Here is a 26401-nt window from a genome sequence, read left to right as displayed (position 1 = left end):
TTCCACCATTTCCTTTAACTTTTGTTCATTGAAGCAATTAAGGACCATAAAGGAAACAAGATACAGGCACACCTCATTTCAGAGCGTCGCACAGCTGTTTTACAAGTGGACGGCAAGGTCCTCCACCAGCCGAAGGTTGACTGGCTTTGCTGGCGGTGCTCGCCCACCGTGGCGGCCTGGAGGCGACCCGCACCCGCCAGGTTTGCCCGGGAGGCTGGCAGCTGGGGGGCTGCTGCTCTTCTCACGGCTGATTGGAGGTGGGGCTGACCCAGGGACTGAGCAGTGCACACAGCCGAGGCGGGGAGCCCCAAGTTCCACCGGGAATGGGACTACCCCAGAGGAGGACGTGGCCAAGCGGACTAAGAAAAGTTACAGGGCTAAGGGCCGATGTTTGATTTTTTAAATTAAAGGTAAAAGGAAGATGATGTTAGTTTCAGAGCTTCCTTTCTTTCCTTCCTTTCCTTTTCCTTCCTTCCTTCTCCAAGGATATGTTCATTAATTTGAGAGAGAGAGAGAGGAAAGAAGAGGAAGGGGGAGAGAAACATCAGTTGCCTCCCATATGCACCCAACAGGATGGAAGCGGCAACCTAGCTGTGTGCCCTGGACCAGAATCAAACCCGAACCCTTTTTGGTGTGTGGGAGGGTGCTCCAACCAAGGGAGCCACCTGGCTGGGCCAGAGTTTAACTTAGAAGTGTGTCCTGATTCTCCCTTATGAAAATGGAACCACCCCCTGTAAGGTATTGGAGAGGAAGGAGACTGTTAGCCTTTGTTTTTCATCTGGGAATAGTCTCTGTAGGCTGGGAAGAATTACAAAAGAACTGCACAGATTTCCCACATGTTCTGGGTATGTAGGTCCAGTCCCCTTGAGAGTACGACCTTGGGCTTTGGGGTCATCAGGTACCATCGTAAATTTAGCTCATTTAAGTGAGGCCCAGGCCTAAGCTGTTCCACTTGTAAAATGAGGTGATTTTTGATCTTGTAGGAGTCTAGGAATCTTGCTGTGGAATCTTCATTTTAGTTGAGAGTGGACCATTTTAAATTCAACCCAGGTCCAGGGATATCCCTAGAGCCAAAATGGGAGATGAGTTGTGAAATATATCTGACCCCTGCCCTGGAGTGGACAATATAATTGGGTCAAGATTTTCTAGGTACTACCAACTCCCAGGACTTATTCTGTCATTCTTTTCTTTCTTAAAAAATGGTTCTTTGGCCCTAACCAGTTTGGCTCAGTGGAGAGAGCGTCAGCCTGCAGACTGAAGGGTCCCAGGTTCGATTCCGGTCAAGGGCATGTACCTTGGTTTCGGGCACATCGCCAGTAGGAGGTGTGCAGGAGGCAGCTGATCAATGTTTCTCTCTCATCCATGTTTCTAACTCTCTGTCCCTCCTTTCCTCTTTGTAAAAAATCAATAAAATGTATTTTTTAAAAAATGGTTCTTTGGGGAGGTTCAAAATGAGGCATGCGTATTTGGGGTGGCCGTTTTTGAAGCAAATGGTCCTTGAAAGATTTCTTAATATGCCTGAAAAATATTCCTTAATTTTGTAGACATGGATTTAGATGCTATTACAAAACACTCAGCATTACATGCCAAGCCCAGTGGACTCATTCTTCAATATGGGACTGCTGGATTTCGAACAAAAGCGGAACATCTTGATCATGTCATGTTTCGCATGGGATTATTAGCTGTTCTACGGTCAAAACAGACAAAATCTACAATAGGAGTCATGGTAACAGCATCACACAATCCTGAGGTAATGCATTTAGTTCTCTGATCAAGCAAACCTTTATTTACAAGACCAAACCTTAATGTGTTGAGCAGTTTGATCTAGTGTTCAAATTCTAATTCTAGGAATGGGCCATCACGTCGTTTTGTGCCTTTGGATGTGAAATAGCTTTTTCTTACTGAGTGGTCATATGGCTCATGATTCATTAGTGGGTGTGGAGAGAATGAAATGAGTCTGTTATTTTTGGGGGAAGTGTCCACATTAGAGAAATAACAGAATGTCCTTCCAAATTACTTGCCACAGTATCAGTAATAAAAAATCTTACCTCTGTTAATTTAACAGAAATTAGATTAGAAGCAAGGTGGGGAAAGGGCAAACGTTTGCAAAGACTTAGTGCATTTTGAAAATTTTCAGACAGGTTTCTTTAATAGCTAGGGAATAGTTTCTTGTTCTGAAGAAACAGCCAAACAGGAGGCTCCAGGGATCCACAAGTGAGCTCCGGACAGAATGTTGATGAGGCTCATGGTGTTGGTGTTTATGACAAGTTTTTGTCAAAGGAGTGGAAGCCTGGTGTATGGATTCGTGCACATTGAAAGGAAATTAATTAGGAGATGGCACCTGGGGTGGTGCTGGGGCTCAGGGGGTGTCTGTGAAGTGAGCAGGGTTCCTCAGGCAGGTGGGGTCCCTGGGCCTGGCCTGCAGGGATTAGGCTAAAACCAGCAGTCTGACACCCCCTGAGGGTCCCAGAGTGGGAGATGGCACTCTGCAAAGTTGCTGTTGCTCTGCAGCTCCTGTGTTGAGCATCTGCCTCCCTGGTGGTCAGTGTGCATCATAGCTACCTGCGAGTCACAGCCTTTTATGAATCTAGATTCCTTTTGATACAACTAAACTTTTATTCTGTTGCTCACTAATACGGGTGAGGTAAAAACAGTTGTGTGTATGTGAAACACAATTTATTCTTGTATTATTATTTATTAGTTATTGTATTATTTCCCATATGAACAACTGTAGACCTACTTTTGCCCCACCATGTACATGATTTGAATAATATGCTTCTGTTTGGTTACTATGGCATGAGATTTTTGCCTTTGTAGCTAAATCAAAAGTAAGTTAAAGCTATGTAGGATTGTAACCTCTTCCCCCAAAACATGAGGACTTTGCTTGTCCAACTTCTAAATGTGCATTATTATAAATGCATGTCTAAATTTCTGTAATTTATGAATGATTTGTAGGCAGAACCTCATATTTATTGCATTTCTTAAAATAATTCTGAGCTGTTTCCTTCAGTTGACATTCACTCTAAATCAGCAATTGCCAACCTTTCAGACCTTACGGATCACTAGTGGTCTGTGGACCACCAGTTGGTGACCGCTGCTCTAAACTGTACTTTTTTTCCCCCAGAAATTTGAGCAGGACAGGATTAGGAGTCAGTTTTCAGCTTCTGTGCCACCCACTGGTTGACACACTGGCCAGGATGTGCTTAGAATCGAAAGTAATAGTGAGAAGGAGTTCTAGGCCCTCACTCTGCTCCAGCTGTGCCTTAGTTAACAGGTGGTTAAAGCACAGATGGCAGCCATTTAAAACTAGTGTAGTCTATTGGGTGAAAGAGTCAGATGGACTTAATGTTTTACTATCAGTACTGACACTTCTTGGCTGTATGAACATAAGCAAATAACTTGATCTGAATCTTTGTTTTGTCAGATTAGAATAATAATGGGATCATTAGTTTGTTGTGTGGGGTCATGAAGATCTACTGAGCTAATGAGTACAAGACACCTAGTCTAGGGCCTGGCATTCAGTCAGGGTCACTGGTGAAGCTCTCAGCCATCACTGCCTTTTGTTGGGAAAAAGCAGCTGGAGTTTACTTCCTCAGCTCACCCTTTTGAAGATGCACAGATGCTCATGTGCTATACAAATAGTTGAAGGTTAATAACTAAGACTTTTTACATTCTTAACTAAACATCATTATTCATTACCCACTTTATTGAATATATGCTGTGGCTCTTCCCTTATGTTTGAGATACTAACAGGTGAAAGAGTACATGGTTGTTTATAAATAAAAAGTTTTTGCCATAAAAAAAAAAAAAGATGCACAGATGGCTTATCAATTGTTTTTCTTTTAAGGAAGACAATGGTGTCAAATTGGTTGATCCTTTGGGTGAAATGCTGGCACCTTCCTGGGAGGAACATGCTACCTGTTTGGCAAATGCTGAGGAGCAAGATGTGCAGAGAGTGCTGCTGGACATCAGCGAGAAAGCTGCCGTGGATCTGCAGCAAGACGCCTGCGTTGTGATTGGTAGAGATACCAGGTGACCATCGAGTTAGTGGTGCAAGCAGCTTTGGGAACTCAGTATAAGTGATTGTAACAGTTTTGGTACCATGATAAATGGAAGAAAACAGAACTGCCCCAGGAGGCCTCTCCCCTACCTGGTCTTTTTAGGAGACACAGGGACTAAGTCAGCACTACAGCTTGGGTTTTGGAGTCGGAACACCAACTCCAACACTTACTATCCACTTTAACCTTTTGGAGCTTCCCTTTGCTCATCTATAAAATGTTGATGATAAGGCCTACCACAGGGTTTTTGTGAGGATTACATGAAATAATTTACGCAAAATAATACATTTCCTGGCACAAGAGAATTAACAAATGTCTCCCCCCTGTACTTCTAGGTTTACTTTTTCCCCTGTAGAGTAAGAACACATGATTTTAACTCATTATTTTTAGAGATATATTTTATAATCCCATGTTGTTGGCCTATATATTTATATTATTTTCCCATGCTGGAGTTCACTGTAAAATATTGTTTACTTCTACAAATTTGTCATATTTGGCAGCTTTTACCTTCCTTTACAAAAAGATTTTTTTGTAAAATGTTAGATTAAAAAGTGTGCTTTGAAACAAGCATTCACATTTATATAAGATTTGATTTAAGCCAGAGATGCTTTCTAAAGGAAATTTTTACTCCATTTCTTATTGCTTTGCACTAGTGTTTTACCCTTAAATGTGTGATCAGAGGGACTTCCATCTGTCACTGATTCCATGACCACTGTATGTATGGGTAGCAGAACTAGCCAGGTGACTTATGTTCTGAAGCAAATGATCTCACAATAAAGCCATCCACATGTGTTTGCCTCTTGCCCATTAACTAGTTAAAATGATACAGAACATCTTTTTCTGCAAGGCAGTTATATAATATATATTGCTTTATTTTCAGATAGGAAGATAATTTTTTCTTATGTTTTAAAATGAAAAGTGAGTTGTATTTCCTTGATACTTTAATACCCAATGCTGCAGTATTAGTTACTGCTCTTAGGCAGTGTGTGTAGTTATTGTCAAACTTGACAAGGTATTTGGGTATGGTGTAATTAGTGCATCCTTTATATCTATTTTCTAAATTCATTTAAAAGCCAGTATCTTTCCAAGAAATAACATTGTAAAAGACTTCTCATACTCTACCCAAATTATATTTTTCAGAGTTTTCATACTTGACAGGTTTTAGTTCAAATATAATGACCTTATTATTCTGATATTTGTAGCACATAATTTCAGCATTAGCTTTCAGAACTAGCCACCTACCTGTTGGTTTCTGGATGGGAGGTACTATTTTTCCTCTTTTGTCTCCTAGGCCCAGCAGTGAGAAACTTTCACAGTCTGTAATAGATGGCATCACTGTTTCAGGAGGTCAATTCCATGGTAAGTAGTTATCTTAAGTTGTAAATTAATATTTAAAAAACATTTTAAACAATGATAAAAGTAATACATGTTTATTTTAGAAAGGTTTGAAAGTACAGATAAACAAAGTTTTTTAAAAATGAACCTCAGGATAAAAATACTAGTCTTTAAAATTAAAAAAAAAATTTTTCTGGGCATGCATATTTTATTTTATGTATACATTACATGTAGGAAGCATCTTAAACAGCTGTCTTTAGTAAGGCTGAACTCCTAGAAGTTACTTGAAGTCTATCCTAGGGAGTTTTTGTCAATATCAGGTATTCATTCCCTAATGGCTGATCACGTGTGGAATCAGCTGTTGTCTGTCATGTAGGTATGGAAAGTATCTTTGGTCTACTTGTAATCATGATTTTAAGTTTTGACAAGTGGTTTGGCGTTTTCCCCCCCTATTTTTAACAAATGAGGAAGTATTAAATGCAACAAAATGGAGGCTAGAATCCTCTTCTTATATAGGTTGGGCCCCTTGTGAATTCAATGAACCCATTGTGCTTGGAGGTGAATTTTCCTAGTGTTAGATTGTTCTCATTTAAAAATTTCTTCTCTTCACCTTTTCAGCCTCCTTTCCAGATCCTGTGTCTTCCCTTCCTTCACAGATAACCTGGCTTCTTCCAGTAGTACACCTAGCTCACTTCTCTCTTTGCTCTTCTAGTCGTTACTTTGCCTACTACAGGCCAGTCTCCATCCTTGCCCCTCCAGTGAAAGGCCTCCTGACACTTACCTGAATTCTAATTGTCAAATCCAGTGGGTGTTATAAAAGTGGGGATTTTTAACCTGGGCCCGGGACCTGCAGGGGGTGGTGGTGGTTAAGCTGCCCACACCCTGCGTCCCTGTTAATATAGTATGCAGAGTGTTGCCTGCACACACACTTAGTTTCTGGGGAGAGGACTCATAGCTTTTGTGAGATACTCAAAGGGATCTGCAACCTAAAAATAACTTAGAATTTATGTTTTGAAATTTTTATTTCAGTCTATGTCTTGGCAGCTGTCCATAATTTGGCCTCCCTCTTTCTTTAAGCTTCCACTTCCTTGGCGACTGTTCCTTGTTGGTCTTCTCTGTGTGCTCCTCTACCCTCTCTCTTAATGTGGCCATACTTCGCTTCTCTCTGTCACTCTGCCTGAGTGGTCATCTTTACCGCCATAGCTCCAGCTACGTATATTCTTTTATTTACTCATTTATTTATTCATCAAACATTTCTGAATGCCTGTTTTTACAACCTTTCAATAGTCTATATTTCACTATTTCAACCCATAGTAAGAAACCCATTTGGTATCATGATGTGTGTATGTGTGCTTGTCTGTATAGCTGAGATAAAAGTTTCCATACATACTACTTACCCATACTACACGATGTGCATTCATCTATTGCTTTAGAAAATGCAGACATGCAGTGGCTCAGCCTGCAGTGTGCAATGCGTTGGTCTGAATGACGCCCCATCAGGTGGCTGCCCCTGCTTTACATTCACTCTGCCCAAAACTGTGTTCTTCCTAGAATGGCTGTTTTCAACATTTTGATTCTATCTCTAGAAGCATCACTTTTTTACTGTTTTATTTTAGAAAAAATTGAGGTTTATTTATTTTTTTTAACCTTTCCTTCATTTCTCTCCAGCTTCAGTGTATTTCAGGAAACAAAAGATTAATGCAGCTACAGCACAAGGAGCTTTGGGGGAAGCTACTGGAAGATAAGATTAGGGAGGTGAGCAGGGGCCAAGTCATTCCAAGCCTTAGAGGTCATGGTAAAGATTTGGGTTTTAGTCCAGATGCAGTGGGTCTCCACCAAAGGATTTTAAGGCAGTCACTCTGGCTCTTGTGTAGCGAGAGATAGGAAAGTTGTAAGAAAGGAAAAGAGACCAGTGAGGAAACTGCAGAAGTTTGTGCAAGAGTAATGATATCAAGAGAAATGGAGGAACTTGAAATTAATATTTAATCCAAAGGATTTTGTGATGTGATGAGGATAGAGCTGTGAAGAATAGTTTCTATGTTTTTGGGTTGATCAGTGGAATAGAGGTGTTATGCTTTTTATTAACTGTAAAAAGTCATTTAGTGAATGTTTATTTGGTAATTTTGATATTGGTCATAAAATTTGTTTCATCCTTTAGTATGCCTTTTGGAATAGTTTTTCTCTTCCTTATGCAGTTCTCCTCCTTAGACTTAAGCTTTTACTTATTTTGGGGGTTTCTCCAGCTCCTCTCATCTAATCCTTATACCACAGCCAAGAACTTAAATGACTTTTCACCTTCAGTGCAAACTCTAGTGCATGACTTTGAAGACTGTTGACAGATTTCATGAATGAATATTTATTGGATACTGGCCTATCCCTGCTATCTATTTCTCCTGTTCCTTGCTCATGTTGCCTTTTTTTGTGTGTTTAGATTTTTTACTATAAGCTATTTGTTTTTTTGAAAAACAAATTATTTGTGGGACATTTTTGAGGTTTATGGTGAACGCAGAGTTTAATGTTTGCTTCTGCTGGGAGTACTACCTGGCTGGTTGATGACATGGTTCTTTGATGACAAGGTTCTTTTAGATCCATGTGGTTATGGGAATTTGGGTTGGAAATCCATGGGAGGTATGTGATTGTGGTTATGTTCTTTAGCTGTGGGTTTTCCCTCTGCTGTGCTGAGTTCTAAGACAGCTTTTCTGGGAGGGGACTTTTGACTTATTTTTTTTTACTCCTCACCCGAGGAGAAGTTTATTGATTTGAGACAGAGAAACATTGATTGGCTGCCTCCAGTAGCCACCCTGACCAGAGTTCTAACCCACAACCTAGGTACGTGCCCCAACTGGGAATCAAACCTGCCACCTTTCTGGTGTACAGGATGACACTCCAACCAACTGAGCCACCCAGCTGGGTCTTGACTCACGTTTGTTTTTATTTTTTTATTTGTTGTTGAAAGTATTACATATGCCCCGCCATTGTCCTCTCCCAGCCCCCTGCATTGTCTGTGTCCATTGGTTATGCCTCTATGCATACAAGTTCCTTGGTTGATCTCTTCCCCTCCATGACTCACTTTTGCCCTGAAGAATAGTCCTCTGGGGCCTCAGCTTTATGAGGGCCTGGCCTTCTACTGGGTTCCCCCTTTTAGAACAACATGGACTTTTTTGCACTGAAAACCATAGCTCAATTTCAAGTTTCGAGGAATGTCCAGAGAATAAAACTAGTTTCCTTGGCTCTAATTGTGGAGTTCTTCTGTTTAAATAGATTTTGGCCTACTTCCTCTACAACTTGTTGGTACTGCAGTTACTTCTAAAAAGAAATTTTTAATCTAGCATTTCTGGTTGTTTGTAGGAGTGTTCATCTGAATTATGTAGTTTGTAATGTTACTGGAAATATAACTCAATTACAACTTTTCTGTACTGCTCTGTTTTTTTATTTGTCTATACTGAGTGATTTTGTTATCAGTAGTTCATATTTCTTTTAGAATTGAGTTTGGGTTCAAAGTGTATTTTTTTTATAACCACCAAACAGTTAACTGAATTTTGACACTACCTACCTGGAGGTAGTGCTTAATCCTACCCCAGTCCCTTAAGACTGCCATCCCCACACCTCCTTCAGTCGTCTGGGCTTCTGACCAATCTGGAGCCTCCTTGGGTTGGGTTAATTTGCTAAAGCAGCTCACAGAACTCAGAGAAGCATTTTACTGACTAGGTTATTAGTTCATTATAAAGGATTTAACTCAGGGACAGCTAGGTTAAAGAGATGCGTAGTGAAAGGTGTGTGGGGCGGGATTCAGAGCTTCCATGCTCTCTGAGCATCCCAGTCTCCACATGTTCACCAACTGGAACGTTAACCTTTTGGTCTTTTGAGTTCTTATGGCGGCTTCATTACATTGGTATGAATGATTAAATCATTGGCCATTGGTGACTGAACCCAATCTCTAGCTTCTCCAGCCTTCCTCTCTGAAGTTGGGGGTGGGGGAAGGGGCTGAAGGTAGCAACCCTCTAATCATGTGAAATCAGCCTCCACGCTTAGGTTACCTAGGGGCTTTCCAAATGTCACCTTTTTTTTTTTTTAAATCCTTACACAAAGATATCCTTTCAATTGCTTTTTTAGAGAGCATGGAAGGGAGGGAGTGGGGAGAGAGAGGGAAAGAAGCATCAATGTGAGAGAGACATATCAATTGGTTGCCTCCCACACAAGCCCCAACCATGCCTGGAATTGAACCTGCAACCAAGGTGCTTGCCCTTTACCTGGAATTGAACCTATGACTCTTCTGTGCATGAGCCAGAGCTCTAACCACTTGACACACCGGCCAGGGCCCAAATACCACTTCTTTAAGGTAATAAAAGACATCATATTGCTCTCTTTAAGAAATCCCAAGGGTTTAGAAGCTCTGTCAGGAATGGGGACAAAGACCAAATACATATTTCTTACTATAAATTACAATGTGACATGCACTTGTATTGATTTTAGTGGATATTTTTGCTTTTTAAAATTTAGCATTTTGTGTTTTCTGAACTGTATTTTATCACCTTCAGTTCCTTCAGTATGAATCCATTTAAACTTTTCTTTATTAAGAAATGTGCTACATTGCTTTCTTTCCTTCTGTGACAGATTATGGCTTGCTGACAACGCCGCAGCTGCACTACATGGTGTACTGCCGGAATACCCAGGGCCAGTATGGAAAGGCAACCACAGAAGGCTACTACCAGAAGCTCTCCAAGGCCTTTGTGGAGCTTACCAAACAGGTGAAAACTTGAATGTTAATTACATAGTTTGTTACTTCTCCTCTTTCCAAAAATTCGGCATATCATTTTCTTTCCAGGACTACACAAATTCTGGTCCTTATATCCTAACTGTGTGTTGGCATTTACTTGGCAAGGCATGTAACATCCTTAAATCACTGGGGGAACAAACATGGTGGTTTTCTTGTGGTTATAAGTATTCATTCAGATGAGTTTACTCTTTTTTAAAAATACATTTTTATTGATTTTTTACAGAGAGGAAGGGGAAGGGATAGAGAGTTAGAAACATCGATGAGAGAGAAACATCGATCAGCTGCCTCCTGCACACACCCCACGGGGGATGTGCCCGCAACCAAGGTACATGCCCTCGACCGGAATTGAACCTGGGACCCTTCAGTCTGCAGGTCGACGCTCTATCCACTGAGCAAAACCGGCCAGGGCGAGTTTACTCTTAAGTAGGTGCTATTGATATCACACTTGAGGCATCTTACTGTTGAGATTTTCTTGTTAAGGGAATTGGCATGTTAAACCTGGATGAGATTTGAGGAGCTTAATTCATTTGATCAATAAATATTGAGTGTATGTTATTGTCAGGCACAGCAAACCAAAACAAAGCCCTTGCTCTCATAGAATTTATATTCTGGGATGAGGATGGGTAGGAGACTGTCAATTAGAAAAAAAACAAAAATGCCCCATGGTGTTATATACTATGAAGAGAATGAGAGATGTTTTACTGCTCATTCCCACCTTTGAAAGACTGTCATGTGACATAGACTATATTATTTTTAAGGACCCTGCTTTATTGAGGCTAAATCTAAGAAAGCTTGACAAAAAAAAAAAAAAATGAGATGGCCTAATTAAATTACAGTACCCAGAGAGAAAGAAACAGCGGTTCACCTGTTAACAGCTGTGGACCAGCTAACAAGAGACTGCTCACATTAGCAGGTGTCTTTTGGAACTTCAGATTAATTTCCAGGTGCTATGCCTGCAATTGTTCTAAAGAGAGTATAGCCAGGCATTTTTGAACCCAGGAGCCTCTGCCTCTTATTTAACATGAACTTCCCACTTGCCCATAACCTATCCAAGGGAGCAAACACTTCTGACTTGGACTCTGTGCCTACCCAGAACTGGCCCGCTTCACTTCTCCCATCCCTTTGTCTATAGCTAATGTAAATCCCTGTAACCACTCACATCGATCTCCCCCGTTAGTGATGTATAAAGACACTTGCGCAACTCTGGGACGACGGTGTCACGTCTGTCTTTTCTATCGGGCTATGCTGCTGGGGTTTTAGACTCTAACCCCAAGAGCAGTCCTTTTTTTTCTAGCAATGACTTTTAAAAAAGACTTTCAGCTGTGAAAGTAAATTTTTGGTTTAACAAACTCCATTTCCGTAAGTCATTCAATCATTGAAACTGTTGCTGTGTCAGTGTTCAAAAAAGGGTATTTTAAAATTTTATTTTGATGTTTTATGATTTTCATCTGAATATGTGTGCCCTTTTGTTTCTTGATTTAAAATAGATGAATTGAAATAATGGAAGATGTTTACATCTGGGTATGCATGCCTTATGATTCACTCTTACCTTTAGAACTTGAGATTTTCCTCCCTGTGTCTTTCCTTTAAGGCTTTCTGCAGTGGTGACGAATGCCTGTTACTTAAGGTTGACTGTGCAAATGGCATAGGGGCCCTGAAGCTGAGAGAAATGAAAAACTACTTCTCCCGGGGGCTGTCAATTCAGTTGTTTAACGTTGGGACTACCGGGAAACTCAATCATTTATGTGGGGCTGACTTTGTGAAAAGTCATCAGAAACCTCCACAAGGTATGTAAAAAATTTGTTTTTGGAGTTTTGAAACCAATCTCATTTACAAACAGAAGTGGCCAAATGAGGAGCCATGCATTTGGGTTTTGTGTCACTTGTAGACATCTGGGCACCTTCCTACTCATCAGTGCCATTCCGAACATGGACTCTGCCTGTGGGTCACAGGACTCCTCACAGCGTGTGGAGTGGGAAAGCAAACTCAGAAATTGGTAATCTGGAGAGCTTGTTCACAGACTGAGTCCTGGGCTCTCCCGCAGAATTTCTGAGTCTGTAGGTCTGGATCGGTTTTGTAGAGTACAGGATTTTGCATTTCTATGAAGAGCCCAGGGCTTTTTGATGATGCTGGTCTGAGGACCACACTTTGAGAATCACTGATCTAAAGAATAGCAATTGGTAAGTAGCATAATTTTTCTTCTTATTGAATTAGACACACTGTGGAAAGAGAATGCGCCTGCTGAATTATGTGTTTCCAGAATCAGTGTTTTCCACAGTGGGCATGTTAGGGGGGAGACTGTTCTTCAGATTGTAGTTATAGTCAGGTTTCTATATTTAGCTGCATTATTGATTCAAAATTGTTAGCCTGGTTTGCAAATGTATTTTGTTTGATCTGTGTGTCTGTGTTTAATTGCATTAGTTGCCACCATTTATTTTTATTAATTTTTGTTCATTGATTTTAGAGAGACATCGATTTGTTGTTCCCCTAATTTTGCATTCATTGGTTGATTCTTGTGTCTTGACTGGGGATTGAACCCTCAACCTTGATGTATTGAGATGACGCTTTAACCAACTGAGCTACCTGGCTAGGGCCATTTTTAAAATGCTTCGATTTCACTTAAATATTGGAATCTGGCTTCTCTTTACCTCATGTCACGTGGACTGGCTGCAGTAGAGTGGCTCCATACTAAGACAGGACTGCATTCTTCAGAATTCTACAGACCTTGTCTAGTGGCTTCTCATATTAACGTTACTTTATGCCTTACTATAGTAAGCATTTAAATTTCCAGTTTAACCAACTTAAGCTCCCTTTCATTGGTTGCTAGTTTTGACTACTACTTTACCTGCAGCTCAGTTCTCAGGCCCTGATCTATCCATTCACTAAATCGTGAGCTTTTTATCTTGCTGTAGGCACTGGGGCTATAGTATGAACAAACCATAGGCCCTGACTTTCATGGAGCTTGTGTTGAACCCTGTAGTCAATCTTAAATTCATATTCACTGCCTACTTGCTTCATGTTGCATTGGCAATATGTTGACATCCTTATATCTAATAAATTTGTAACAGTTGCTGAGGTTTCAATAATTTTATGCAAATTACAGAAACCATTTAGCTCTCATGGGCTATAATTGTTTTGTTTTTTTAAATATATTTTTATTGATTTAAGAGAGGGAGAGGGAGAGATGGAAACATCGGCTTCCTGTTATTGATGGTGTGAACAATAAAAATCATTCCTATCTGAATTAAAGCACATACCTCATCTATTGCTGATTTTTTTTAATATGTGAAGGACATAGTAGGACTAGATAAATTGCATTCAGGAATACCTGTAGCTTTTAAACAACTATATGGGAACCTATGTTGCCAAATCAACTGGCTTATAAAGTGGAATATTATTTTAGCATAATGTCAAGTTCAGTATAGAGTTTGAATGCTTCTTTTTCAGTTAGCTGTGAAAGAATTTACCCTGTAAAAACTACCAATAAGCCTGCATACTGTTTGAAGATTAAGACACTGGTTTTTATTTGGAAGGATAATTTTATTTCTTGAATAATCATAGTGGACATGTTTACATGTAACACATAAGACCAGTTGTGATCATACTTTAGTGAAAAAATTTCCATCTACAACTAGAATAAGAAAAAACCCTAAAACTTTTAATATTGAGTTGTATTCCTGTTTTTTAGACTGAAATGCATTTTTAATTATTCTGTGTACTAGGAATAGAAATGAAACCCAATGAAAGATGCTGTTCCTTTGATGGAGATGCAGACAGAATTATTTATTACTACTATGATGCAGATGGCCACTTTCATCTCATTGATGGAGACAAGATAGCAACACTCATTAGTAGTTTCCTTAAAGAGCTCCTGTTGGAGGTATGGCAGGGAGTGATTGACTACCCTTTAAAACTAGGCTTATTGGTGAAATAGTTCTTTAGCCTCTATAGCAGTCAGTTGAATATCTCACGGGAAGTTCCTTACATGTGTGGCTGGAAAATACAAAAAGATATGGTTATTCTAGACATTTCAACTTTGGAGAACTGGTTTTGGAATCCGAAGTTACTCTTTGCTTCCTTATATAGGCAAAGTTTTATGATTTGAAGCTTTATGAAGTTTTGAATTCTTCATAGCTGACACTTTAATAATGGGAGTTCCACCATAAATCCCCAAAGCTTCAAGCTTAAATAGGAAATCTCATCCTCAGAGATTTGTTTTGATCTTTTGGAAATCTCTGGCTAGCCTGATAGGATAAATGGGAAGTAATTATTATGATCTGGAAAAAATATACTTCAAGAATTCAATAAATACCTTTGTTTAAAAAATTAAAGAGATACAGATCAAGAAACCACATGTTTCTTTATAAAAGATTCCTTGTAGAATTGTTTTAAATAATGCCCAGAAGTATTTTAGCTTTTTTTCTGGCCTATATGTAAATTTTGATTGAGTCATTTATTTAATGCATAAAATAAGGCACAGCTGAATTTATTGATCACTTTGTCATCCTTTAGAACGTACGTTTGCTTTGGAGTGTTTTTGCTTTAGATGCATGGTCATTTCATTGTTTTTGCCTAGATTGGAGAAAGTCTGAATATTGGCGTTGTACAAACTGCATATGCAAATGGAAGTTCAACACGGTATCTTGAAGAAGTTATGAAGGTACTGAACCATTTCTATTTTCTGGTGGTTTCTTAATTATATTTTACTAGAGGCCTGTTGCACGAAGAGATTCGTGCAATAGGCCTTCCTTCCCCTGGCTGCTGGCACCAGTTTTCCTCTGGCACCCAGGACCCAACCCTTTGGTCTGGCCGCAGGGAGGCTTGGCTTCTCCCCTCCAGCTGCAACAGTCTTCACTCTGGCCGGAGCCTTCAGTCTTCCCGCTGTGCCTGCATATGCAAATTAGCCACCATCTTTGTTAGGTTAATTTGCATAGTCACTCTGATTGGCTGGTGGGCATAGCGGAGTGACAGCAATTTGCATGTTTCTCTTTTATTAGTGTAGACTGTAAGATATTTCTGTGTGGAAAATAATACCCTCATAAAAGTGAATAGCTTGTAGTGCATGAAGCCGAGTCTTTGTTCATGTAAGGCTAACTAGAAATTAAAAGAAAAAATTAAATTGTTCCTGATGTAAAAGAGGGACTTTGTCTTTGCAGCCTTTTAGCAGATTGACTGTGATGTGTATCACTAGGCCGGCTTAATGCTTATTCAGTAATAAAACTGTCTTCTTACTCTACTGTGGAGAAGTTTTGGGGGTTGATAGATTCTGTTTCTAATTATTTCCCCAATGTCTACCAGATGACCACCATCTGTATGACACTGCTCTAAGTGTTAGAAGTTCATGGCCAAAATTGGGTCTCTTTGCCTTGACTCTTTTTCTCACTAGCTACTGCAGTCTTTTTTAACTTTTGTGTATCCCTTTATAAGTTCCTGCATTTTGCTATTTTTTGTCTTGCCACTCGTTTTAAAGTAGGGATGGTGAAGCCAGGTTCCTGTAGGATCTGGACAGCTGAAGTGAATGAGTACAGTGGGCAGGTGAGGACTAGGAAGAGTGTGCCCAAGCCACCTGTGAGGAGCTGAAACAGAAATTTTCATGTAAATTTCTGACTTTTTAAGTCTTGGCAACTGATATAAATTTTAAGAAAAATAGTGAACAGGCACAATAAAACTCATCTGGAGGCTGGAGTTTGTGATCTGATTGATTTCAGGGTGGGGCAAAAGTGGTTTACAGTAGAGTTACTCGAGGGACTTCCATCAGGGGCCCAATTGCCTACTTTTCACAGGATTTTCAGTATTCAGGTGGTTGTTTTACTGTTTTAATTCCTATGTTCTGTCTTAAAAATCCCTTATAGGTAAGATACCATTTAAGAAACTGAATACATCAGAAACTGTTACTTTTCAACCATTTTCTAATCAGTTAACCCTTTTCGGTCCAACCTCGAGGCTGACTCGACAGACCAGGCGCTAGGAGCAGGTCCAATGTCGAGCAATAACATTAACAAGTTCAACATTCAATCCCGTCAATTAATTTGGACCAGACTGAATTCCAAAAATAACATTGGACCGCAAAGGGTTAAATACTTTTAGCTCTAATGATTCTTGAGGCTTCCTAAATCCAATCAAATGTCCATCTTATTTGGTCTTTTTGTAGTTTTGCACTATCAAGACTTTGACGACTGTTGCCAGTCCAAACACCATAATTTCCTACTGGGATTAATCCTAGAAAACTCCTAATGGCCCCTTCTTAAACTGGGAAATCCAGCCTGCTTATAAAGGTTTATTGGAATACAGCCATGCTAATTTGTTTTTGTATTGTCTGTGGCTGCTTTCACAGATAATGAGAGTTGAGCAATTGTAACAGACAATGTGGTTGCAAAGCTTAGAATTGGCCTTTTATAATAAAAGCTTGTAAACCTCTACTCTAAGCCACTGTTCATCCTGTAGCTAAATTGAGCTTTCTGTACCAGATCATGTCACTCCTCCATCCTCATCTCTCTCGCCTTGCTTTTCCCTTGTTTTTGTGCTTCTAAGTGCCTTCTCTTATCACTTTGGTTTCATTTGCTTTGTCTTCCTCACTAGATTAAGCCCCAGGTGTTGCTCCCTATTGTATCCTTGAATAGTAGGTACACAATGCATTTGCTGATTGAATAATTGCTGTTAATTATTTTTTTAAATGTGTTATAGGTCCCAGTCTATTGTACTAAAACTGGTGTAAAACATTTGCATCATAAGGCTCAGGAGTTTGATATTGGAATTTATTTTGAAGCAAATGGGCATGGCACAGTAAGTTCTCTTAAACAATTACAACTTTAGCTGGCACTTTTAATGATGGGGATTCTATATCTGGTTAGTAATAGGTGCTATTCTACTTTGTTGAAATTATTGGGATGGTAGTAGAATTTGATCTGGTTGATCTTCCTTTGAGAGTGAAGAAATAATGCTAATTTGTTCTTACAGTATAGTTACTTATAAGAATGCACATCTCAATTTTTTTTAATAAGCTGGTTGTCTATACATCATTTAAAAATACTCTGTTCAACTGGCCATAGGTGGTAAAAAGTATAGTAGGTGTGGTAAATTGAAAAGTGTTGGATAGCTTGAGAATTAAGTTATAAACAACTGGAAATGTATTAGCAGTAAGCATACACTTTTTTTATGGTGCTCTTAGCAGACAATGTTTTTAAAAGTTTTTTGAAATATAACTCACCTGCCATAAAATACACAATTTTGGTGTGTAAAAATGGTTTTTAGTATATTCATAAAGTACATAATTTTTCTTTAGATGTTTTAATACTTTACCTCATTTCATAGATTTGAGGTGCCCAACACAAAAACTTATCTAGGTCAAATAATTTTCCTCATGAATTTCAAAATTGGCTTCTAGAGGCAATGAATGAAAGTAGAAGTAAAATAAGTTCTTAGAAAATACAACTAAAAGATAACTTCAGTGATCTAATGCAGAGGTTGGTGAATGAATATAAAGGATAGATAGTAAATATTTTAGGCTTTGGGACTATAATGTCTGTTACAACTGGTCAGGCCTGCTGGTGTGCGGTAAATGAATGTGTGTGGCTATATTCTAGTCAAACAAGTGACCAGCTGCACCTTAGTTTACCAACAAATAAGTATTTTAGCAAGTGGCTGAGTATGGTATGCAGTTCCTCCTCAGTGGCAGGCATCTTGAAGGCACTAAAATCATGGGAAAGCCATTTCAGAATGACAGAAATCTTGAGGAACGTGATGTATGTTATAACAAATAGTTTGGCACTATTTGCCACAATATGATATAGGTGAGTGGAGTGCGCTTTCTACTTCTGGCTGGCTTACAGTCTTAATTTTAGGACAAAAAGATACTAGTTGCAATGAATTATGTACTTCAGGTAAAATGATACAGATCCACCTAAGAAACCTGGTTGCACAGAGCTGATTAAACGGCTGAGGGACAAACATAATGAATCCATGTATGTTATCACCTTTGCCAAGGTGGTATTTTGTCATCAGCTCTTTAAATGTTAATAACCAGTTTTATAATCCACAAAGGACCTTTTTTCTCCTTAGTAATATCTTTTGGGTTTTGCTTTGATCTTAATTTCATACATTGTAAGGCTGCCATTATTTTTCCCCTTAGTTTCTCCAGATTCATTGAGAATTTCAAAAGTGGTTTAGCATGATAGTACTTACGACTGGGCCTGGGGTAGTTTTGTGATTGTGTACGCTCTCATTACAGGTGTTGTTTAGTAAAACTGCTGAAATGAAGATAAAACAGCTAGCAGAAGAATTAGAAGATAAGAAAAGGAAAGCTGCTAAGATGCTTGAAAACATTATTGATTTGTTTAACCAGGTTAGAACTGATGGGCTGGTGGGGTCTTGGTTACTTTCACATTATTCATAAAGAAGGTGGACAGAATAGTGGGCTTATATAAAAAATTAAAGTGGTGAAGTCCTGCAAGCTTTCTCACAACCATGGCACATACAGTGTAAAATGACAATGACAGAACATTAAAGTGCTTCCCTTGCCCTACATTTTTTGATGAAAAATTTCATTAGATTCAGCCTCTGAGTATATATATATGACTAAATATGTTTTTTTAAACCTATTTTCTTAAAACTCAGGAAGAACAATCAGTTGTCTCCTGGTATAGACTGGGTAGAATTGGAGTGTAACTAATGGCAGTGGAAGTAACATTTGAGCATCTTGCACATTTGGGCACTTTACATACCATATTGTGTAAACCTTGCTGTAACATAGAAGGGTTATTGTAATTGTCATTTTATATATGAAGAAACAAAGGCTTAGAGCTAATAAGTGGCAGAACATGGCTTCAACTTCAGATATGTCTTACACCAAAGCTTCTATTTCTCCAAGACTTTGCATGATGCCTTCCATCACGGCATATCTCAAAAGGGATCTAGTTACAAAGAAAAATTTGAATTATAGAATGTTAATGCTGGAATCTTAAGATTATGTAATTTCATTTTATAGCTAAGGAGGAAGATTAAAGGCAAGTTTTTCAAGAGCTAGTTTTTTCCCCTCATTAATATTTAATTTCTCTACACCAGTTAATGTTGCTGCATAGGGGGAGGAGCAGGAAGCACAGGAAACTTAGTTTTCTAAGACACATTCACATCTAATCTTTCCTTGTAGTTGAATGGTTCCTTCCATTGTCTCCCATCTTGCAGGCAGCCGGTGATGCTATTTCTGACATGCTGGTGATCGAGGCAATCTTGGCTCTGAAAGGGCTGACTATACAGCAGTGGGATGCTCTCTATACGGATCTCCCAAACCGACAGCTCAAAGTTAAGGTGCGAGCAAGATTTTAAAATTCTTTTTTAAAAATTAAAACCTATTATTTCAAATCTCACTATATAAAAATGTTTCCCAAGTGTTTCGTATTTCATTCTAAACATAAATATTACATGGAAAATAATGCCTTATATCATCTATTTTTTCATATCTTTAAAGATTACAGACTAATTCTTAGCCATTCTATTCTTTGATAAGTATTTGGTTTCCAAATCTATTATAACTATATATCACTGAAAAATTATGGAAAACTTATAGAGAGAACAAAATAATGAACCCCTGTATACCCAGTTTCAGTAGATTTTAAGTTGTTCCCTCTACATTCTCCACATTCCCATATTATTTTGAAGCACATCCTGGATAGCCTATCATTTCAAGTAAAAATAGTTCCTCAGGCTAGATGCTGAGTAGAATCTGGGCTCAAAGGGAGAGAATTTTTAAAAGGCATTTAAGATAAACGGCTAATTGATTTCCATGTAGATTTATACCAGTTTACACATTCACCACCAGAGTTCACAGAAATTGCGGCTGATTGTTCAAATTAGTTTGGAGCACTGTGACTAGGAGATTCTCATGATCCTCTTTCATAATAGATGATTTTTTAAAAAGCTAATTTGATCAGTGACTTAAGTCATACAGTATTTACTGGCCGTTATTTTAGTGGTAGTTAGCTGTAAGACAGTATGTGGAAATATTTTTTTTTTGCTAAAGGTAGTTCTTTGTAGACAGAAGAAACTAAGAAAAGTAAGTAAGCTGTAAGACAGTATGTGGAAATATTTTTTTTTGCTAAAGGTAGTTCTTTGTAGACTGAAGAAACTAAGAAAAGTATCAACAACCCTGCTTTTGGCAGAAATAATTATAAAATTTTAATGTAATTGCATTGTATGCTTAATTTGATACTTTACTTTCTGTGCTGTACTTCGTGTACAAGAAGCTGAAATGTAGCGCTGTTATTGTTAAATTGAAATGGGGATGAAATTATAATAACAAGCATGAAATGCTTGTGCATAGGTTGCAGACAGGCAAGTTATTAGCACCACAGATGCTGAAAGGAAAGCAGTCACACCCTCAGGACTACAGGAGGCAATCGACAACCTGGTGAAGAAGTACAAGCTTTCCCGAGCTTTCGTCCGGCCCTCTGGTACAGAAGATATAGTCCGAGTATACGCAGAAGCAGACTCACAAGTAAGCTGATACAGTTCTACTGAAAAAATGTGCAGTGGGAATCCAATAATAACATAGGTAGCGGAGGGTGGTAGTAGGAGGTGAAAACTATTTTAATAGTGTTGCAATCTCGCTGTGATAATTAAGGATTTAATGTCTGATATTTGTTTATGGAGCCTTTTAGGTTCATATTAAGATTACAAAATTATTTTCATCAGTGGTTGTTACATAGTTGAACAAAATTATACCCACTTAGATTCTTTCCCCGAATATTTTTCTTTTGATTTATTCTATATTTCCTAAAAGCCATATTTATAATTGTGGCATGAATAACTAATTTGTCAAGCTAAGGTACTTAGCTTGACAAATGTTGAACTATTTTCTGTTTTATTTTTCCTATGAAAACAATCAGGGTTGAGGTCCATTTCTGAAATTCATGTTTGACTCTGGACTCTCAATTTGTTTTTTGAAGTATTTCCTTTAAATGACAGGCTTGTTCTGTGCTTTTGCTGTTTTTGTGATAGGGTCAAATCTTTGTGATTGGATATTAAAATTTGCCCTCTCACACATCGTTTTCTGTAACTATAAATCCTTGATAAAAAATTTGCACAGTGGAGGCAAAATAATCTATTGAATAGGGGCTCAGAAGGAGACATTTTCCATTAATGTATACATTAGCTGGCAGCTTTTCTGCAGAAGCCTTAGGCCAGGGGTCCTCAAACATTTTAAACAGGGGGCCAGTTCACTGTCCCTCAGACCGTTGGAGGGCCGGACTATAGTTTAAAAAAAAAAAACTATGAACAAATTCCTATGCACACTGCACATATCTTATTTTGAAGTAAAAAAACAAAACGGGAACAAATACAGTATTTATATTTGCATGTGGCCCGCAGTTTGAGGACCCCTGCCTTAGGCCATCCGAGAATCCTATATAATAAAAGCCTAATATGCTAAGTGTCCAGTCATCTGTTCAACCAATCAAAGCATAATATGCTAATGATATGCTAAGGCTGTTTGACCAGTCACTATGATGTTCACTCACCACCAAAGGGCAAACGTTCCGACTGGTAGGTTAACTTGCTGCTGGGGTCCAGCTGATTGATCAGGACTGAGCAAGATGGGCTGGACATGCCCTGGAGCCCTCCCGCAATCCGGGACCCCTCAGGGGATGTCAGAGAGCCGGTCTCAGCCAAGGGACCCTACTGATGCAGGACTTCATGCACCAGGCTTCTAATGTAAAGAATAAATACCCCTGGCGGGGTGAGGAGAGGCTATCTGGGGCCTTAAGAGTTACTTACTCTTAGGATAATTATGGCTTTGTTTTGCCTTTAAGGACTATGTTTTATTAAATTTATTCAGTTTTGGAATAACTATAATCTGATTTGATTAAGAACTTACCTTATTTGAGAGACTTTGACTTGTTTCCCATGTATTTAAGGTGGTTAGAATTTGCTCCTGAAAGATGAAAAAAAAGTTTTCATTTGAATTTGTTAGTGAAACAATCAGGAAGCTCCCTCCCCTTCCCTCAGGGTTAGCTGCAAGTAGCCTTTCCCATCTAATCACCTTTAATGTACTTTTCAGGAAAGTGCAGACCGCCTGGCACATGAAGTGAGCTTGGTGGTATTTCAGCTGGCTGGAGGGGTAGGAGAAAGTCCCCAACCAGGTTTATGAAGACAATTTTTACATTCTTGAGAGACTGGATTTTTGAAAGGTTTTTATACAACGGTAAAGCCATTATTGTGACGGTTCAAACACATCTATAATCATAATGTTTACTACACCTTAATGGATTGTTTCTAGGTCTGATTGTTTTTCTTAAACACTACCAGAATAATTCCTTACACTCGTTAAATTCGTTGTTGTTTTTTCTTTTAAATGAAACTTACCTCTAGTTTCAGTCTCACTGATGTAAGATATTGGGGCTTACATATATGATTCAGTTAAATTTATAATGTATGCTGGGAAGAAATCATGAGGGCTGCTGGAAATTAAATCTTATTAGCAACATGTTGAGATGTCTTTTCTGTAGCCATTACCTAACCAGGATGTTGTTTGCAGTCAATTATTCTCCAGCAAAGTCTTCAGAGTGATTTTTAAGTGACTTACCTCTTCAGTTACCATCGTCAGGAGCTCAGAGGTGGAATATGGAGGCTGTACATCTCTGTACTGAGGTGGACGTGCCACATGTAAAGGGATCATGTCCCAGGCTTCGGGCTTCAGTTATTCCTTATTCCTCTTAGTGAAGGTATGTGGGAGAAAGCTAATTGTAATGCATCACCAAACCTCTGGCACTAAAATGTGGTTAATAACAGAAAGAAAAACTCCCCAACCAATCTAAATTAAACCAATCTTGACACCAATAGAAAAAAATGTGCAGTGTATATTTTGCAGGTTTAAGACAACTCAGGACAGTAAAACAATGAACTATATATGCATATATATAGATCTCTCTTAGGCACCATAATCAATATGAGCCAACAATATTTATACGTGATCCAGGCCACATTCAGACGTTTGCTCTTATTTACAAATACTTAAATAAAATACAACCTGAAATGTGTTTTGTTACATACAAAAAAAAAAAGAAACTATAGAACTCAGAGTAATGTTTTGTTTTAAATGGTAACATTTACATTTAAACTAAATGGAACCACTTGTGGTGCTCAAGTTTTTATCACTCCTTCCAGAAAATCTTTTTCTACCATCTCTTCTATTTTTTGCCTGGCTTTGCTGGAAAATGGTTTGTGGTTTTCCAGTTTCATGTCCGTATTAGGAAAAGTGTTTGAGTAGAGGACAGGGCTCCCTGAGTGTCCCACACATCGGCTAGTGACTTTGCTGTTGAAGACTTGACTGAGCACATTGAAGAATGGCAGGAGCTGCTCAATACTGCGCACGGTACAGATGGTGAGCAGCAAGTGCCCCGGCTCCCAGCCTAATGTTCTCCCTGAGTTGTCTTCCTCTGGATTTTTCTGCAGAAAACAAAAAGGGAATTATTATTAACAGATGTTATAGTACATGAGAATACTTAAAAAGGAATAAACATCAATAAAAAGTTAAACAAATACAACTGATGATATTACATCTTCATTGTAGACTTAAGATTCTTGCTTCTAACTGAGGCCTTTGGATACCAGTTAGTAAGTGAATATAGAGGAGTCATACACTGCTTACATTTTTCAACTAGAATGCATAAAGAAGCTTAATAGAATTGGTTTTGGATAGGAGGAGTCAAATATTAAAAGTTTATTTTGTGCTTTGCATATACTCAAAAAGCTCCCAGATTTCTGGACTCCCACTAATGTAACCAAGGACTAGGTCACAAAATGGCTACAGAAGGCCAGGAAGGAACAAAGATTCTTGTACATTTTACCATTAGTAACTCAATTCCCTATTAGCCAAGTGGCTTAAACTTGCCGCAAGATGGTAGCAGGACCCAAAGTGAATAATTGTCATCAGCACAGAGAAAGGAAAGGAACCCTCGGGAGACTGTTTCTGTGTTGTGCTAAACACTATGGGGAGGAGAGCTGGAACTGGAGTAAAAATATCCAGGTTAGTGCCCTAGCTCTGTCATTTACTTACTGTGTGTCCTTAGGCAAGATACAGAAAGGTTCCTCTGTAAAATTGGGGACTCTATCTTGCAGCAGGAAAGTCAAATGAGAATGTATGTATGTAAAAATTCTGTCAACTGAATAAACACAAGATCATCTGTGTACTAAGAAGCTAATTTGAAAAGCCACTAAATATACAAACAGCTGTTAGATATCAATATGACTGGAAAAAGTTATAAGAACTAAAGATGCTTGAACTTAGGCAGACTCAAAGATATGAAAACAAACTCTAAACTGGAGAAAAAAAGGAAAAATCAAGTGGAACTCAGGAAACAGAATTACAATCTGTCATATTAGTTACAAGTTCAGGTGTTGTCAAGAAACTTGATTCTACCTAATATTTTAATCACTAGTTTCCTAGTGGAGAAAGGAGATGCAAAATCCAGTTCATTTTCTTGTGTGTGCTCACAGATTTGTTTGCTAATTTTGTCTGCCAATTTAAAAATAAAATCCTGAGAAAGGAAAAAAGATTTAATTTAAAACAGAAGACTATGTGAAGAAAAAAAGATCATCCAATTCTTTATGGCCAGAAAATCTCAGCTATCTCTTAGTTAATATAATACGTTAGTAGTGATTTAACCTCCAGTCTCAATTATAGGCTATAAAAAAAACATCTTCCTGCCCAGATGGCGTGGGTCAGTGGTTGAGCATATGCCTGGGTTGTGGGCTCGATCCCCAGTGTGGGGTGTGCAGGAGGCAGCCGATCAATGATTCACTCTCCCTCTCTGAAATCAATAAAAATACACTATTAAAAAACCATCTTCCTTTCTCTTAACTATAACGCTTTAATGACAGTCCCAGGACTGATTTTCACAGCATTGTCTACCATTAGTTGGCTGACCATACCACCTTTAGTTCCCTAAATCAAACGACAATTCCATAGTAATTAGAGCGTATTAAACATTATCCTAAAGTAAAATGAATATATTTGATCCCTCTACATAAATATTTTCCAATGTAAGAGAACTAAGGTTAACCTTTTGTTTATGTTCCTGTCCTGGTGTACCTTTAAGAGAGGGACTTAACTAAGCTCTTGACCAAGAAGAAGGACTTGTCTTAGTGTTCTGCTCTTAATCAGAATCACCTTCCTCAATAATAAGTAAAATTAAAAAGTCAAACACGTTTCCATACAAACGGTTTCTCCTTTCACTTCGCCAATCTATACTTGAAGAAAGACTTCCTTCCTTTTTAACTCCGTTGTAATGGTTGAAATTCAGACCTGGGTTTATGTCTCAATATTTGGTACAGATGTGGCAACTTTTGCTGCCATATTACAAGCATCAAAAAGCCACCCTCACCTGATGCTTGGTCATCTCCAATCCCTCCAAAATCACTGTCTTAAAGTCCTCCTCCTTGTCCTGTGGAAGGAAAGAGGAGAACTCATAGCCTTTGTTCCATGAAAAGTATGCTTGGCCATGAAGGCCTTGTTTAAAGTGTTTTGGGAATGCTTTCCAATCAAAACTGTTTTCTTACTCTGTGGGATAATACTGTCATATTTATCCCTTAGATAGGGAGGAATCTTATAAAAATGCTCAATAATGACATGCAATGATGACTGAGTAAATGTGCCTAGGGTTCATATATAGTCACCTTGCTTCTGGATTTGCTATCATGAATATTTTTTCAAACCTGTGATATCAAAGTGGAAGTGCTTAAATCCTACCCTAAACTCTGGACCAACTTTCATCTTTGACTCTGTCCTTTTACTTGGTCCCTAAAGAAATAGTTTGATTTTAAATCCTTCAAGTACAACCTCCTTTTTAATCACTTGTCTCCATTCCATTTTCTATAGTTTGTAGAACGTGGTTTAGGAGCTACTACCTGAGTAGGGAACCCCAGAAGACTGGAAAATTTCTGAGCACTCAAAGCACATTCTGAAGACTAGAACTCAAAATCCCCAAATTGTATAATTTACTTTTTAAATTTTTGAAGGCAAAATAAAAGATTTGTAACAAAGGCTCACTGATGGCATGCTAAATTCATTATAACTGACCCTTGAACAACTACAGGTTTAAATTATATGTGTATACTTATATACAGATTTTTTCAATAAATGCTGTAAATTTATTTTCCTTATGGTTTTCTTAACATTTTCTTTTCGCTAGTTTATTTTATTGTAAGAATACAGTATATAATTCATGTAACATACAAAATA

The 26401-nt window shown here is 38.5% G+C and overlaps 2 protein-coding genes and 1 long non-coding RNA gene across 10 annotated transcripts in view; 1 reads left to right on the top strand and 2 right to left on the bottom strand.

Moving 5' to 3' along the window:
- Positions 1 to 1544: 1544 nt before the first annotated feature.
- PGM3 (phosphoglucomutase 3) lies at positions 1545 to 26208 on the top strand. Of its 3 annotated transcripts, none has more exons than XM_006773452.2 (12): positions 1545 to 1750; positions 3848 to 4032; positions 5350 to 5417; positions 10008 to 10141; positions 11762 to 11957; positions 13893 to 14050; positions 14747 to 14830; positions 16855 to 16953; positions 18398 to 18511; positions 19351 to 19473; positions 20486 to 20659; positions 22220 to 22645. In XM_006773452.2, the coding sequence occupies exons 1-12, from the start codon at positions 1547 to 1549 to the stop codon at positions 22307 to 22309; spliced, it is 1629 nt and encodes a 542-aa protein (XP_006773515.1). In that variant the 5' UTR covers positions 1545 to 1546; the 3' UTR covers positions 22310 to 22645. The 3 variants fall into 3 exon arrangements, with proteins under 3 accessions (XP_006773515.1, XP_015425783.1, XP_015425784.1); XM_015570297.1 differs by lacking the exon at positions 22220 to 22645 and adding an exon at positions 26039 to 26208 and having other exon boundaries at positions 1549 to 1750; XM_015570298.1 differs by lacking the exon at positions 16855 to 16953 and having other exon boundaries at positions 1577 to 1750.
- LOC107184629 lies at positions 18518 to 22822 on the bottom strand. Its single transcript, XR_001515529.1, has 4 exons — positions 22745 to 22822; positions 22037 to 22093; positions 19762 to 19893; positions 18518 to 19079 (listed from the first exon to the last, which is right to left on the bottom strand). It is a non-coding gene; the product is annotated as an uncharacterized LOC107184629 (long non-coding RNA).
- DOPEY1 (dopey family member 1) overlaps positions 23001 to 26401 on the bottom strand; it is an 87343-nt gene continuing 83942 nt past the window's right edge. For 4 of the 6 annotated variants that reach the window (XM_006773453.2, XM_006773455.2, XM_006773454.2 and 1 more), the window contains 2 exons: positions 25545 to 25604; positions 23001 to 23607 (listed from right to left, as the gene is read on the bottom strand). In XM_006773453.2, the coding sequence (XP_006773516.1) occupies positions 23302 to 23607; positions 25545 to 25604 (366 nt within the window). In that variant the 3' untranslated portion in view covers positions 23001 to 23301. The remainder of the gene's footprint in view (positions 23608 to 25544; positions 25605 to 26401) is intronic. The other 2 variants (XM_006773456.2, XM_006773457.2) reach the window with 1 other exon arrangement.

The sequence above is a fragment of the Myotis davidii genome, unplaced genomic scaffold (assembly GCF_000327345.1).
Source record: "Myotis davidii unplaced genomic scaffold, ASM32734v1 scaffold185, whole genome shotgun sequence".
Classification (NCBI taxonomy): domain Eukaryota; kingdom Metazoa; phylum Chordata; class Mammalia; order Chiroptera; family Vespertilionidae; genus Myotis; species Myotis davidii.
Note: the sequence above shows the minus strand (reverse complement) of the source record. Positions and strands in the feature narration are given on the sequence as shown.